Raw genomic sequence first — 17,802 nt, forward strand, 5'->3', positions numbered from 1 at the left:
CAGCGATGTAGAATAGGTGGGAGGGGCTAATCAGACAGCGATGTAGAATTGGTGGGAGGGGCTAATCAGACAGGGATGTAGAATAGGTGGGAGGGGCTAATCAGACAGCGATGTAGAATCGGTGGGCGGGGCTAATCAGACAGCGATTTTGAATCTGTGGGCGGGGCTAACCAGACAGTGATGTAGAATAGGTGGGAGGGGCTAATCAGACAGCGATGTAGAATCGGTGGGCGGGGCTAATCAGACAGCGATTTTGAATCTGTGGGCGGGGCTAATCAGACCGCGATGTAGAATAGGTGGGTGGGGCTAATCAGACAGCAATGTAGAATAGGTGGGTGGGGCTAATTAGACAGCAATTTTAAATCTGTGGGCAAGGTTAATCAGGCCGATTTTGAATCGGTGGACGGGGCTAATCAGACCGAGAGGTAGAATCGGTGGGCAGGGCTAATCAGACAGCGATTTTGAATCGGTGGGCGGGGCTAATCAGAACGAAAGGTAAAATCGGTGGGCAGGGCTAATCAGACAGCGATGTAGAATAGGTGGGCGGGGCTAATCAGACAGCGATTTTGAATCTGTGGGCGGGTCTAATCAGACCGAAAGGTAGAATCGGTGGGCGGGGCTAATCAGACCACGAGGTAGAATCAGTGGGCAGGGCTAATCAGACAGCGATGTAGAATAGGTGGGCGGGGCTAATCAGACAGCGATGTAGAATCGGTGGGCGGGGCTAATCAGGCCGATGTAGAATCGGTGGGCGGGGCTAATCAGGACGATTTTTAATCGGTGGGCGGGGTTAATTAGACCGCAATGTATAATTGGTGGGCGGGGCTAAACAGGCAGCGATGTAGAATATGCTGTGAAGAGCACTAGTGAGTGCTGCAGGGAGAGCGTTTCAATCCTTCATGAGAAGAGCGCGTGTTTGAGTCTCTGTTGTTCTGCAGGTGTGTTTGTTGATGTTCAGATCGTGAGTGTCACCTGCGTGTCTCTCGTCAGATCTTCGCTCTCATCACGGGTAATTTGTGAAAATGACACGTTGTACCTGCAGAAACAGCGTTTCCGTCTCCGTCTCTGCGTCTCTGTTTGTGCTTTGAAGTCAAACTTCAGAACGATGATCCTGGAGAACAATGAGCTTCTCTCACAGAGACGGAGACGCGCTTCAGTCGTTCTGACGCCAAAAAAACACTGTAACGTGAGACAACTGTGTCAGATATAAAGCCATCAAATCTTCTACTGTAAATGTGAGATTTCACTTAACTTAACAGAATCCGATAAACAATGCTAAAAGTATTCAGAAACACTCTCCATACATCTCTAAAATAAGATCTAATGATATGAATAGCAAACCAAACATTACGTATGAAATTAATTTTAAATGATTTGATTTAATTATCCCATTATACATTATGCCAAATTTAGTTTTATATTAAAAAATAAGTATCCTTACAAAATATAGACAACATATGACCACCGTCTGGAGAGGAAAAAACATTATTATTTTTTAATTTCTTGTTTATTTAATAAGTTTGAATTAATTAATTAGCTTTTAAATATTAGATGAATACAATGTGAATATTATTAATTAAAATTAATAAACATAATTATTAATTAACATTAAATCATTTCAATTTTCAGAGAAATGTCAGATATTTTTCGGATTTGTCCTTCATACAACATTGTGAAAATTATTCCTCTGAAATGTTCAATGATTTATTTAATGCGTTTTAATGTATCAATTAGCTTTTAAATGTTATTATTTATTAATCTAATAAAATAATTTAATTTATATTCGTTAATATTTTTGTCTATTTTTAAATATATATTTAATATTATTAATTTATTTAGTAAGTTACGGATGCCGTTTTCTTTCCTATACTGTCATATTTCCTTTTGAAACACAAAGTTGGACTGGGACATATTAAAGATATATATATATATATATTTAATTTTTTACACATTTATTTTTATTATTTATTTTTCATATATAAAATAAATATTATACATGTATTTGCAGATTTACTAGTGTTTGCAGTTCATATTTTAATTAAATAATTTGGAATGAGTTATTTCTGCTCTGATCGTAAGTAACACTGTGGAGAATAAACGTGCAGTGCATGTAAGCGTGACGTGTGTGAATGTGTGTTTGAAAATGAAAAAAAAAAAATGAAAAAAGAAATCTGTTTTTGCAAATGAACTCTTCCTTTATTAATCTATTTATTTATAGTTGTAATCTAAACACAATGACACGTGAAGCGGTCATCTTCTGAGATCTTCTGTGTGTCTCAGGAGGAGCCGTACGTCATGTTTAAGAAGTCGGATAAACCTCTGTACGGGAACGACCGCTTCGAGGGATTCTGCGTGGATCTGCTGCGGGAGCTTTCGGGAATCCTGACAAAAATACAGCTAACTAACACAATAAAAAATGATTTTTGAAAATGAAAAAAAAAAAAAATGAAAAAAGAAATCTGTTTTTGCAAATGAACTCTTCCTTTATTTATCTATTTATTTATAGTTGTAATCTAAACACAATGACACGTGAAGCGGTCATCTTCTGAGATCTTCTGTGTGTCTCAGGAGGAGCCGTACGTCATGTTTAAGAAGTCGGATAAACCTCTGTACGGGAACGACCGCTTCGAGGGATTCTGCGTGGATCTGCTGCGGGAGCTTTCGGGAATCCTGGGCTTCCGTTACGAGATGCGGTTAGTGGAGGACGGTAAATACGGAGCGTTTGAGGAGAGTACGGGCCAGTGGAACGGCATGGTGCGCGAGCTCATGGACCACGTGAGTGCTTTATATGCCATTACTGCGTTTCTTCATGTTTTAAATTAGCTTTTATTTTTATACTTTAATTTTAGTTAAATTTTTAGTAAATGTATGTGCTTTTGTAAATTTCTTGAGTTTTTATTTGTTTTAAATATTATAATTTAGATTGCATTTAATTTTATTTCAGTTTTATTTTTATTTATTAAACTAAATCAAAAATAGAATAGCTTTTTTGGCAATTAATTGAAATAAGTTATTAAGTTTTTCATCTAATAATAATAATTTATTTTATTTCAACGAACAAAAATGTTCAATAGTTTTAGTTTACATTTGTTACCCTGACTTTGGTGTAATCAACTATTATTGATGTCACTGTTGGTGTAAAATGTTCCTGTTTCAAGATTTGAAATTGAATTTGAAATTGAAATTCAATTGCTAAAATACAATTCATATGACATCAGAAATGTAGCGCATAACTCATATGAACTACATTTCAAACTCACTTATGTTGCATTTTTTATGCCATTACTGCGTTTCTTCATTTTGCATCTTCAATTGGCTTTTAGTTTTAGTTACATTTTTGCTCATTTTCTTATGTGTTTTTATCATTTTTAATACTATATCTGACCCTGCAGCACAAAAGCAGTGTTAAGTCGCTGGGGTATATTTGTAGCAATAACCAACAATACATTGTATGGGTCAAAATTATACATTTTTCTTTTATGCCAAATATATGAAGATATTTTGTAAATTTCCTACCGTAAATATATCAAAACTTAATGTTTGATTAGTAATATGCATTGCTAAAAACTTCATTTGGACAACTTTAAAGATGATTTTCTCAATATTTAGATTTTTTTGCACCCTCAGATTCCAGATTTTCAAATATTGTCCTATACTAACAAACCATACATCAATGGAAAAATTATTTATTCAGCTTTGAGCTGATGCATAAATCTCAATTTCACAAAATGGACATTTAAGACTGGTTTTGTGCTCCAGGGTCACAAATAGTAATTGAATTTAAGTTTGGGCTCTGTTGTTTATTGTAACCGTATAGTAATGTAAAAGTGCTCCCTGTAGTTCAGAGAAGCTGAGGTAGATTTGTATCCCTAAGAAAATACAAATTCCAATTGAATTTATTTAAAGAAAGAGCAATTTGTTCAGTAAACCATTGTTTAATTTTAAAAAAAGCAAGTTATGTTTAGCTTTTTCCTCCTGCTGCACTGAAACCATACCGAACCGTGACGTCAAAACCGAGCTTCGTATCGAACCGTCATGTTTGTGTACCTGTACACCCCTAAGTTGTTGTTTTTTTGCAGGAGGTGCTCCCGTTCGACGACAACATCTGCCTGCGCGAGCCGTGCGAGAACTACATGAAGTGCGTATCCGTGCTGAAGTTCGACAGCCTGGCGCCGTTCGTGGCGTCCGACACCATCCTGTTCCGGCCAATCCACCCGATCGCAGGGCTGCGCTGCCGCTGTCCGCTCGGCTTCACGGGCGACTACTGCGAGACGGAAATCGACCTGTGCTACTCCAAACCCTGCGGCGCTCACGGCGTCTGCCGCAGCCACGAGGGAGGCTTCACCTGCCAGTGTCTCCACGACTACACAGGTGAGAGGGGCGGAGCCTCCACACACAAACACGCCCACATCCCTCTCTCATATTCATATATAAAGAGTTTATGAGGAGTCATGTTTATGAAGTATTTTGTGGAGGTCGAGAAGCCCCTGCAGGTGTGTTTTGATTGCTCTGGTGCTCAGAACATTATGAAGAGAAACGGCTTTAGATTCCAGTCACGTATTCAGACGGCACAGTTTCTCTCAGAACTGAGTTCAGCTCACGACCCCTTTGAGGGTTTGCAAAACACTCGATAATCACAGAGAATAGTAGATGATACGAGATGACGTGACAGTGAGATCTCCAGAGATGAGTCAGAGATGAGATGTGATGATGTTATGAACGGTATATATATAATCTGATGATCTGAGATGTTATGATCAGATGCAGTGTGATGGTCAGAGATGAGATGTTACGATTTTACAATGTTATGATTTTCAGATCAAATGGATTAGGTAAAATATTATGAGATTATCAGAAATGGGATGTTATTGATGAGGGATGAGATGTGATAATCAGATGAAATGTGATGTTGCGAGACGTTATGAGGTAAGATAAAATGATCTGAGATGAGATGTGATCAGGGATTAGATGTGATAATCTGGTGAGATTAGATTATTTGATGAAATGGATTAGGTAAAATATTATGAGATGATCAGAAATGAGATATTATTGATGAAGGACGTGATGTGATAATCAGATGAAATGTGATGATGTAAGATGTTATGAGGTAAAATGAGATGATAAGAGATGAGATATGATTAGGGATGAGATGTGATAATCAAATGCAATGTGATGGTCAGAGATAAGATGTTACATTCAGAGATGAAAAATGCTAATCGTATAAGAGAGGTTATGATCAGAGATGGGATGTGATAATCACATGAGATGTGATCTGAGATGGGATGTGATAATCAGATGCAATGTGATGGTTAGTGATGAGATGTTACAATCAGAGATGAGAGATGATAATCCGATGGGAGATGATCAGAGATGAGATGTGATAATCAGACCAGATGTTATGATCATGGATGAGATGATGAGGCATAATGATGACTTGACATTAAGTAGGATAACCAAATATAAGATGTGATTGTCAGAAATTAGCGGTGATAAACAGAATTGAGATGTTATGAGAGATGAGATGTGATGAGGTAAGACTTAATGAAGTGAGAAAAGATGATCAGAGATGAGATGTTACAATCAGAGATGCCATATGATAATCAGATGAGATGTGATAATTAAATGCAATGTTATGGTCAGAGATGTGATGTTACGATTTTACAGTGTTATGATTTTCTGAACAAATAGATTAGGTAAGATATTATGTGATAAAATAAGAAGATCAGAAATGAGATATTATTGATGAGGGGTGAGATGTGATAATCAGATGAAATGTGATGAGGTAAGATGAGAGGAGGAGATGAGATGTGATGATCACATGCAATGTGATTGTCAGAGATAAGATGTTACATTCAGAGATGAAAAATGCTAATCGTATAAGAGAGGTTATGATCAGAGATGGGATGTGATAATCACATGAGATGTGATCTGAGATGGGATGTGATAATCAGATGCAACGTGATGGTCAGGGATGAGATGTTACAATCAGAGATGAGAGATGATAATCCGATGGGAGATGATCAGAGATGAGATGTGATAATCAGACCAGATGTTATGATCATGGATGAGATGATGAGGCATAATGATGACTTGACATTAAGTAGGATAACCAAATATAAGATGTGATTGTCAGAAATTAGCGGTGATAAACAGAATTGAGATGTTATGAGAGATGAGATGTGATGAGGTAAGACTTAATGAAGTGAGAAAAGATGATCAGAGATGAGATGTTACAATCAGAGATGCCATATGATAATCAGATGAGATGTGATAATTAAATGCAATGTTATGGTCAGAGATGTGATGTTACGATTTTACAGTGTTATGATTTTCTGAACAAATAGATTAGGTAAGATATTATGTGATAAAATAAGAAGATCAGAAATGAGATATTATTGATGAGGGGTGAGATGTGATAATCAGATGAAATGTGATGAGGTAAGATGAGAGGAAAGCTTATTCAGATTTCAGATGATCAGATGAAATCTCAATTTAAAAAATTGACCCTTATGACTGGTTGTGTGCTCCAGGGTCACATTTTATAATATAGGTTAATTTATTTTTATTTTAGTTTAAGTTTTTTTTTTTTTTATTATTTAGTGCTTCGATTTATTTCAGTTACTTGCCATTTCTAAATTTCATTAAGTTTTTAATCTAATAATTATTTTTAAATTTTATTTCAGCTTTATTTCAACTAACAAAAAATTATGTTTTTAGTTTTAGTTAATTATAACGACCCTGGTGAGTGCTTATCATGGTTATGGACAGCACCAGGGTTATTTCAATACTTTTTATATACTATAATATTTTTAAATAATATTTTTAATTTGACTTTATTTTATATTTTTAGTTACATTTTTAGTAATTTACTTATATGCAGTTTTTAATATTATTTTATAATATTTTTCTTTAGGTTCAATTTATTTTTATTTTAGTTTAAGTTTTAATTTATTTCCAGTTAGTAATTTCAGTGCTTCAATTTATTTTAGGCAACATTTCTAATTTTCATTTAGTTTCAATTCTAGTTTACTTTTTTAATTTAGTTGTTTTTATTAGTATTTTATTAATATTTATCTTTAGATTTAATTTAAAGTATTTTAGTTCAGTTTTAGTTTTTATCTCCATTTAGTAATGTTAGTGCTTTAATTTATTTCAGTTACTTGTCATTTCTAATTTTCCTTTGGTTTAAGTTTTTCATCTAATATTTATATTTTATTTAACAAAAAATATGTTTTTAATTATAACAACCCTGATGAGTGCTTATCATAGTTATGGAGAGCACCAGTGTTATTTTTATATTTAATTTTTTTTTTTATATATATTTGTTCTATGATATTTTTAAAATAATATTTTGAATTTGATTTTATTTTGATATTTTTAGTTTATATTAATTCTAGTTTAATTCTTAGTCATTTTGTTATGTTTTTGTCGTTTTTATGATTTATTTAGTTTTAGCTGTTATTATTTCCAGTTAGTAATTTTAGTGCTCATTTAATTTTTAGCACAATTTATTTCAGTTATTTTTTCCATCTAATATTTTATAAAAATCTAAAATATACACATTAGGCTTTGAATATGTATGAATTTAGCAAAAGATGCAACATTTCCTGTGTTTTTCACCCATCTTAGTCTAACAGGCACGAATTGCTTTTTCAGAAGTATTTTTAATTTTAATAAATTTAATTTTTAACTTCATTCGTCCGATAGCAACGCTGAATTGTATTTGAACTCGACCCGACATGAATTAATGATGCTTTAGATCAAAAAATAATTTTAATGGCTTGACAGCCCTAATGTGAATACATGTCAACTTGTTCAATTTAAAGTCTAGAGGAGTCACAAATGATTCAGAGTTGACGAACTGATTCATTTGAATCTTTTGGCCGGTTATGCAGCTAAAAAGCATCACCTGACGGATCTGTGTGTGCTGATTGGTCTGTTGTGTTGGTGATTGACAGAAAGCAGACCTGGCCGTGGCTCCGCTGACCATCACATACGTGCGAGAGAAGGTGATTGACTTCTCCAAACCCTTCATGACCCTGGGCATCAGCATCCTCTACCGCAAACCCAACGGCACCAACCCCGGCGTCTTCTCCTTCCTCAACCCTCTGTCCCCTGATATCTGGATGTATATTCTACTGGCTTGCTTGGGTGTCAGTTGTGTGCTGTTTGTCATAGCCAGGTAACATGTGACCTTCACGCGCGTTTGACCACACGTCTGTCTTCATCCTCGCTCTCAGGAAACGGGGCCATTTGTGCCTGAAAATCTCTGCAATTTAATAAAATTATAATAAGAAAAAATTAACAACCCATAACATTTTCATAACTCTCTCATAACTTCGCGCACTAATTTTGTATTTAATATACTAAAAATGATTCTTTAGTACTGCTAGTATTATTGCACTAAATACTTTTGTATTTAGTTGGAAGAAAAATAATGTCAAATTTAAATATAACTGCAACACACCACATTATTTACATTTATGCATTTAGCAAATGCTCTTATCCAAAGCAATTTATAATAGAGGAGCGTAAGCAATATATGTATATATGTGTATATATATATATATATATATATTTTAGCAATATTAAAGTTGACAGTTTAACAGCTGAGCCCAAGCGTCCGTAACTAATTCCAAAACGTCACTTTAGAACTAGTAACGAAGGAATGTCGAGTTGTTTCATTGAAAGCTTACTGTAGTAAAAGCAGTGTATTATGTAGAGCATTATGAGAGAGAGATGGACTGAGAGTGTGATTACCTGCATCTGATGCAGCATTCGTTCTTCAGCTCAATCTCATATTCACAATAAAACATTAGTTTGAATGTCCGCTGAGGAAAGCGATATCTTTGTCGTACTATCCTTTCATCGGTTAAGGATGATTTCCAATGACAGCGCTGCATTTTACAAGCTGTTGTTTAAAGTAAAAATAGCTTCCTTGTTTACAACCCTGTTTCAGTCTCTTTCAATATAAAAGTCTTTACTGCGGACTCACACATAAAACGTCTCTTGTCGCCATCTAATGGCAGAACAATGCAACTAAAAACAGACTGCTTCTCAATACCAAATACTATTAATAAATACTACCATTTGTAAAAAAAAAATTGATTATTTTTTGAACAATAATATGTAATAAACAACAACAGCCATCATAAAAGTTGCTAGGCAATTCAGTCAAAAGTACAAAGGCAGCGCTCTGATATACAGTATTAAAGATATATAAAATATAACGTGATGAGATTTTGCTCTCAGCTAAAACTATTAGCTCTGGTACAAATAACAGATTAATTAGACCAAAGACTGCCTGTTAGATTTACCCCGAAACTAATTATATCTCATGTTTAACAACTATAGAGACATCAGAGCCAGCGGCAGGTTCCAGAAGATCTGGCCGAGGTCAGGCTGCTCTCAAAAAATTCAGTATTTGCAAAATATAAGTAAAATTGCACCACATTATTTACAGCCAATAGTTTTGTATTTAGTGGCAAGAAACAAATCTGTAAAAACAAAGTTCCGATTATCACTTTTTCCTTCCACATTGAGCTTGACATATTGAGCTTGAGTGTAAATATAATAAAATACAATTTTCAATAATTTTTATTGTGCATTAAAATGCAGTGATGTCTGAGAGCATGCGATAGGCTGAAATTCTGAGGGAATTAATAAAATGTTTATTTTTCACAATTAAAAACGGTGTCAAATCTATCAAGCAATATGATTAGATTCAGTATGCTGGGAATTCTCCAGAATAGAGAGACGAATGGCAGCGTTTCCTGATCGTGTGTCTCTGTCGTCTGATGGTGATGTTCTGTTGAAGCCCTCTGTATATCCCATAATTACTTTCTCCTTCATCCTCTCTAATATCTGTCTCACTGTAATGTCTCTCTGTCCTGCTGTAATATCTCTCTCAGCGTTTATGGCCACGTCTCACAGGAGTCTCCAGACTCAGCTGTATTAATTGGAAATCCTCTGAAATCAATCAGGCTCTGCATCAAACGAACAAGTGCTGACGTAAAGCGTTTGTTAAAGCTCGGTGTCGATGTTTAATGTTACCGGCCACATGATACGCAAGAAAAGCCACGACTGTCACCTAAGTTAGATTGGAATATGCACAGTGAGTGACTGTGAGGCATTCTGGGTAAGTGTTCTGGATGATATCAGCGCAATCGTGTGCAGTCGCTGGGTTTCCACTCACGGTGTCTTCTTCTGCTCTATAATTGGAATATTGACATTTCAACTGCGGTATTGATTAGAAAAGCCCCAATTTACCTCTAAACCCACAGAAGAGATTTCACAAATCCCAGAACGCACATAGAGATGTTCCTCAAGCTCTACACAAACACACACATGCGCTCGGCTTTATTTAGCATTCAATAATCAGTCACATACATTTATATACACTTGATTTGTCACATAGAAATAATGCAAAATATCCCATATTTGATATTCACTTTATGGCATAACTTTGATTTATATAATTCAGAATTTTCTTTTTCTTATTTTTTCTTATTATTTTTCTTTATTTAAAAATAAACCTTCTTTATTGGCATCTATGACTCCATGAAGAACCTTTAACATCCACTGAACCTTTTATTGCACAAAAGGTTATTTATAGTAGAAAAAGGTTCATTAGGTTATTAAAATGAAAACTAAAATATATATTTAAAAAATCAATATTATTGCACCATGCCAGATTATTTACATTTAGTGGCAAACAATTCTACCACACAGCATTATTTAGTCAATATTTTATATTTTGTGGCAAGAAAACTAAAATATATATATATAGATACATTATTTAAATTTAGTGGCAAGAAAATATATATAGAATATAAATACAATTTTACCACATGACATTATTTAGTCAATATTGTATATTTAGTGGCAAGAAAACTAAAATATACAGTATATAAAATATCAATGTCATTGCACCACACCTTGTTATTTACAGTCTATATTTTTATATTTAGTGGCAAGAAAAATAAAATATTAGTAAAATCTAAATAAAATTGCAACACACCACATTATTTACAGTCAAATATTTTTATATTGACTGGCAAGAAAATTAAATGTATATAAAATACAAATATTATTGCAACATGCCACATTACAGTCAATATTTTTTTATATTTTTATATTTGGTGGCAAGAAAATTAAATATATATATAGCTCAAATATTTACCTAAATATTGGTGAATTTCACCTAAATTTTACCATATTTTTTAAGAGTGTAGGAAAGATCCCAGATGTCCAATATAGTCTCAAACTTTCAGTATAAACAGATTTGATTGGGTTGCTGTAATCTGTATGCTGTAGGCGTTCAGACTGAAGCATTCAGTTCACATTCAGTACAAACACACACACTCACTCACACACACACACTCACACACACACACACACTCACACTCACTCACACACACACACTCACACACACACACTCACACACACACACTCACACACACACACTCACACACACACATCTATCTATCCTAGCGACATGCTAATCATGCTAGAAACATACTAACAGCATGCTAGTAGCATGTTAATCATGCTAGTAACATGCTAATCATGCTAAAACATGCTAGCAACCTGCTAATAATGCTAACAACATGTTAATCATGTTAAAAACATGCTAGCGACATGCTAGTTACTTGCTAATCATGCTAGCGACATGTTAGTCATTTGCTAATCATGCTAACGACATGCTAGTCACTTGCTAGTCATGCTAACGACATGCTAGTCACTTGTTAATCATGCTAGCAACACACTAGTAACATGCTAATCATACTAGAATCAGGCTAGTCACTAGCTAATTATGCTAACAACATGCTAGTCAATTGCTAATCATGCTAGCAAAATGCTAGAAACATGCTAATCATGTTAGCAACATGCTAGTCACTTGCTAGTCATGCTAACGACATGCTAGTAACTTGTTAATCATGTTAACAACATGCTAGTCACTTGCTAATCATGCTAGCGACATGTTAGTAACTTGCTAATCATGTTAACAACATGCTAGTCACTTGTTAATCATGATAGCAACATGCTAGAAACATGCTAGCAACTTGCTAATCATGCTAACAACATGCTAGTCACTTGCTAATCATGATAGCAACATGCTAGAAACATGCTAGCGACATGCTAGTAACTTGCTAATCATGCTAGCAACATGCTAGTAACAGGCTAATCATGCTAAAAACATGCTAATCATGCTAGAAACATTATCAGAAAGAAATAGGTATAGAAATGTTATCAACATCTATCTAATCTATCGAAATTTTCAAACTTCAGGCTTTTACAACTGCTTTAAACTTTGTCTTAAACATTTTTATCTAGTTGTTATTATAATAGTGAGTACATGTAACACGTGTAACAAGAACACCTTAAAATAAAGTGTTGCCAACTTTTTTATCATGGGTATTAATATGTATTGAAATCTAAAGATGCAAATAGATAAAGTGTAATAAAATAAACACTGTATTTTAGTCTGAAAGAAACATGACCAAAAACTGGCCAGTGCATGAAAACACAGCAGTTTTGCGTGTAATGTCTTGCCTTTAGAGCTTTAATGTTTGCCCTCAGTGTTGATGAGTGTGTGTGTGTGTGTGTGTTTGTTTGTGGCAGTAAATGCATCAGTCTATGCTCTCTCTGTGCGCTCAGGTTCAGTCCGTACGAGTGGTATAACCCTCACCCCTGTAACCCAGACTCAGACGTGGTGGAGAATAACTTCACGCTGCTCAACAGCTTCTGGTTCGGGGTCGGCGCTCTCATGCGGCAAGGTGAGCTCGTTAGCGTCTCAGTGTCATGCCTTGTCCAAGTACACACACCTTTCCAATGCATGTTAAATATTAATATAATAATTAGATAGTACATATAATTTGGTGGAAAAACAAAGGGTTGCACAGTGTTTAATCGGTGCAAAGATGAGCAGTGGTGATATTTATGTTGCAACCATTTTTCTTTTATGCCAAAAATCATTAGGATATTAAGTAAAGATCATGTTCCATGAAGATATTTTGTAAATTTCCTACCGTAAATATATCAAAACTTAATTTTTGATTAGTAATATGCATTGCTAAGAACTTCATCATGGGTATTAATATGTATTGAAATCTAAAGATGCAAATAGATAAAGTGTAATAAAATAAACACTGTATTTTAGTCTGAAAGAAACATGACCAAAAACTGGCCAGTGCATGAAAACACAGCAGTTTTGCGTGTAATGTCTTGCCTTTAGAGCTTTAATGTTTGCCCTCAGTGTTGATGAGTGTGTGTGTGTGTGTGTTTGTTTGTGGCAGTAAATGCATCAGTCTATGCTCTCTCTGTGCGCTCAGGTTCAGTCCGTACGAGTGGTATAACCCTCACCCCTGTAACCCAGACTCAGACGTGGTGGAGAATAACTTCACGCTGCTCAACAGCTTCTGGTTCGGGGTCGGCGCTCTCATGCGGCAAGGTGAGCTCGGTAGCGTCTCAGTGTCATGCCTTGTCCAAATACACACACCTTTCCAATGCATGTTAAATATTAATATAATAATTAGATAGTACATATAATTTGGTGGAAAAACAAAGGGTTGCACAGTGTTTAATCGGTGCAAAGATGAGCAGTGGTGATATTTATGTTGCACCTGCTTTTCATCACTTAATTAGTAGCACCACAAATTATTTTTGTGTTTTACGGAACAGACCTTTAGAAGTTGATTTTAAAATGCAATGCATAGTTTAAAAAGCAAAATATTTAAAATAAAAATAAAGCTATATGTGAGCACAAAAGCAGTCATAAGTAGCACAGGTATATTTGTAGCATCATTGTATGGGTCAAAATTATCCATTTTTCTTTTATGTCAAAAAACAAAAATGTTCCATGAAGATATTTAGTAAATTTCCTACCGTAAATATATCAAAACTTAATTTTTCTCAGCCAAATATTGTCCCAATATTGTTTTTTATATTTACAACACAAAGCTTAAAAGTGAAGAATCCAAGACATAAATATTAGTTTTATAACTTGTAGTACAAAATAATCACATATACATTTTTTTAACAGTACTATTGTATTTGACAACAGTATTTCTGTTTATTATTTTAATAATTGCATTTAAAATTAATAATAAAATTATTATTATTATTACAACTAAAAAGAGGTTTGGGTCCACTTTAAAGTTGTTTATAATAATGTTTATCATATCACAGTTCAAATTGCAATTTATGATCAAATAATTGCAATATATATATTTTTTTGGCCAAGTCAAGCCCTATATATACTGTAAATAATTTAAAAATAAAATCAATCAAAATAAAACGCTTCCCAAACAAAGATTTTATTGATTTCATCTTAAGTTTTAAGTGTTTGCCAGCTTGTCATGTGACCATTAACTGGCATCAGAGAAGTGTGAACATATGAATATGTTGTTGAATTATTGAAATATTAACTTAAAAATGTAAATGTTTAAGGCAATTTATGATAAAATAATTGCAATATATATTTTTTTTTGCCAAGTCAAGCCCTATATATACTGTAAATAATTAAAGATTTGATTGATTTCATCTTAAGTTTTAAGTGTTTGCCAGCTTGTCATGTGACCATTAACTGGCATCAGAGAAGTGTGAACATATGAATATGTTGTTGAATTATTGAAATATTAACTTAAAAATGTAAATGTTTAATGTCTAAGGCGTTTGGCTGACAAAAATAATCATCAATCCCTGAGTAAGTGGATTCTTTCACTCAAATAAACATCTCTGGACCGCTCTTGTTGTTATTATTATTTTATATTATCCAAAAGCAATAATGAAACAAAAAAATAATATGCTTATTCTAATAAATTTACAAATTAGTTGTCATTAAACTGCTATTTTATATTTAAAATTTCCTTCACAAATAAATATGAATGAAATAAATATAATTTACACTACCAGTAACAGTAAGATTTGCTGCTCAAGAAACATTTCTGATTATTATTATTATTATCATCAATATTTAAAACGGTTGAGTAAATTTTTTTCAGGATTCTTTGATGAATGGAAAGATCCAAAGATCAGCATTTATCTGAAATAAAAAGCTTTTGTTACATTATACACTCTACCATTCAAAAGCTTGGAGTCAGTATAATTTTGTTTTGGGGGGAGGGGAGAAATTATAGAAATTAATAATTTTATTTAGCAAGGATGCTTTAAATTGATCAAAAGTGATGATAAAGACATTTATAATGTTATAAAAGATCTTTATTTCAGATAAATGCTGTTCTTCTGAACTTTCTATCCATCAAAGAAACCTGAAAAATTCTACTCAGCTGTGTTCAACATTGATAATAATCAGAAATGTTTCTTGAGCAGCAAAGCAGCATATTAGAATGATTTCTGAAGATCATGTGACACTGAAGACTGGAGTAATGATGCTGAAAATACAGCTGCGCATCACAGAAATAAATTACAGTTTAACACATATTCACATAGAAAACAGCTGTTTTGAATAGTAAAAATATTTCAGAATATTACTGCTTCTGCTGTACTTTAGATCAAATAAATGCAGGCTTGGTGAGCAGAAGAGACTTCTTTATAAAACATTTAAAATCTTCCTGTTCAGAAACTTTTGACTGGTAGAGTAAGAGACGGAAAAAGTGAGTTATCTTGGTCCAGAAGGGTTGAGCTGTTGATTGGTGGTCCTCAGGCTCGGAGCTGATGCCGAAGGCTCTGTCCACTAGGATCGTGGGAGGAATCTGGTGGTTCTTCACCCTCATCATCATCTCGTCCTACACCGCAAACCTGGCCGCCTTCCTGACGGTGGAGCGCATGGAGTCGCCCATCGACTCGGCCGACGATCTGGCCAAACAAACCAAGATCCTGTACGGCGTGGTGGAGGACGGCGCCACCATGACCTTCTTCAAGGTACTGCGGCGTCCTCGGATTTCTACAGCGCTTCATACAGGACCGATGCTTCAAAGCGGCTTCACTGGAACAAAGAGCAAAATAACACTGAGTCAACGGAGTCATTATTCAGAATGATTAAGTTCCGTTTTGATTCAGTTCAGCTCAACAACAGTGCTAATGTAAAATTAATCAATTATTAAACAAATGAACTTTTATGCTATAAAGCAGCTCTACAGAAGACAATAGAGTCATTATTCAGAATGATTAATTTCATTTTTGATTCAGTTCAGTTCAATATTGATTCAGTTCAGTTCAACAACAGTGCTAATGTTGTAAAATTAATCAGAAAACAAATGAATTTTTATGCTATAAAGCTGCTCTACAGAAGACAATAGAGTCATTATTCAGAATGATTCATTTCATTTTTGATTCAGTTCATTTCAATATTGATTCAGTTCAGTTCAACAACAGTGCTAATGTAAAATCAATCAATTATTAAACAAACGAACTTTTAGGCTATAAAACAGCTCTACAGAAGACAATAGAGTCATTATTCAGAATGATTCAGTTCAATTTTGATTCAATTCAGTTCAATAAATGGTAAAATAACAGTGATAATATTGTAAAATTCATCAATTATTAAACAAATTAACTTTTAAGCTATAAAACAGCTCTACAGAAGACAATAGAGTCATTATTCAGAATGATTCAGTTCAAATTTCATCAGTTATGAAACTGATTCAGTTTCAGCTATAAAGCAGCTCATTATCCAACTCATAGTTTTGTTCTCATCTGATATCAGTGTATCAGTGCAGTCAAATATATATGTAACCCTGCAGCACAAAAGCAGTGTTAAGTCGCTGGGGTATATTTGTAGCAATAGCCAACAATACATTGTATGGGTCAAAATTATACACTTTTCTTTTATGCCAAAAATCATTAGGATATTAAATAAAGATCATGTTCCATGAAGATATTTTGTAAATGTCCTACCGTAAATATATCAAAACTTAATTTTTGATTAGTAATATGCATTGCTAAGAACTTCATTTGAACAACTTTAAAGATGATTTTCTCAATATTTAGATTTTTTTGCACCCTCAGATTCCAGATTTTCAAATATTGTCCTATCCTAACAAACCATACATCAAAGGAAAGCTTATTTATTCAACTTCTTTCAGATGATGCATACATCTCAATTTAAAAAAATTGACCCTTATGACTGGTTTTGTGCTCCTGGGTCACATATTTCTGATTATTAATAGTCTGGTTGCATCCTAACCTCTCCGTCTCCGCTGCAGAAAACCAAGATCTCGACGTACGATAAGATGTGGGAGTTCATGAACAGCCGGCGTCAGTCTGTGATAGTGAAGAGTGTGGAGGAGGGCATCCATCGCGTGCTGACGTCCGACTACGCCTTCCTGATGGAGTCCACCACCATCGAGTTCGTCACGCAGCGCAACTGCAACCTGACGCAGATCGGCGGCCTGATCGACTCGAAGGCGTACGGCGTGGGGACGCCCATGGGTACAACACACATCTACATCGTCAGCACTCAAACATTCACGCGCACAGTTGAGGTCAAAAGTTTACATCCCCTTGACTCTTAACACTGTGTTGTTAGCTGAATGATCCACAGCTGTGTTTTTGTGTTTAGTGATAGTTGTTCATGAGTCCCTTGTTTGTCCTGAACAGTTAAACTGCTGCTGTTCTTCAGAAAAACCCCCAGCTCCTGCACATTCTGTGGTTTTACAGCATCTTCTGCATATTTGAACCCTTTCCAGCAGTGACTGTATGATTGTGAGATGCATCTTTTCACACTGAGGACGACTGAGGGACTCATATGCAGCTATTACAGAAGCTTCAGACGCTCGCTGATGCTCCAGAAGGAGAAACCATGCATTAAGAGCCGGGGGTGAAAACTTTTGAACAGAA

The 17,802-nt window shown here is 34.6% G+C and overlaps 1 protein-coding gene across 1 annotated transcript in view; it reads left to right on the plus strand.

Annotated features, from left to right (window-relative positions):
• Positions 1–17,802, plus strand: part of LOC107758138 (glutamate receptor ionotropic, kainate 2) — a 41,075-nt gene that overhangs the window by 17,621 nt on the left and 5,652 nt on the right. The window contains exons 5-9 of the mRNA XM_016575806.1: positions 2,536–2,775; positions 7,959–8,182; positions 12,661–12,779; positions 15,668–15,885; positions 17,169–17,394. Of these exons, the coding sequence (XP_016431292.1) occupies positions 2,536–2,775; positions 7,959–8,182; positions 12,661–12,779; positions 15,668–15,885; positions 17,169–17,394 (1,027 nt within the window). The remainder of the gene's footprint in view (positions 1–2,535; positions 2,776–7,958; positions 8,183–12,660; positions 12,780–15,667; positions 15,886–17,168; positions 17,395–17,802) is intronic.

Source organism: Sinocyclocheilus rhinocerous, unplaced genomic scaffold (genome assembly GCF_001515625.1).
Source record: "Sinocyclocheilus rhinocerous isolate Xijiao unplaced genomic scaffold, SAMN03320098_v1.1 scaffold2911, whole genome shotgun sequence".
Taxonomy (NCBI): Eukaryota; Metazoa; Chordata; class Actinopteri; order Cypriniformes; family Cyprinidae; genus Sinocyclocheilus; species Sinocyclocheilus rhinocerous.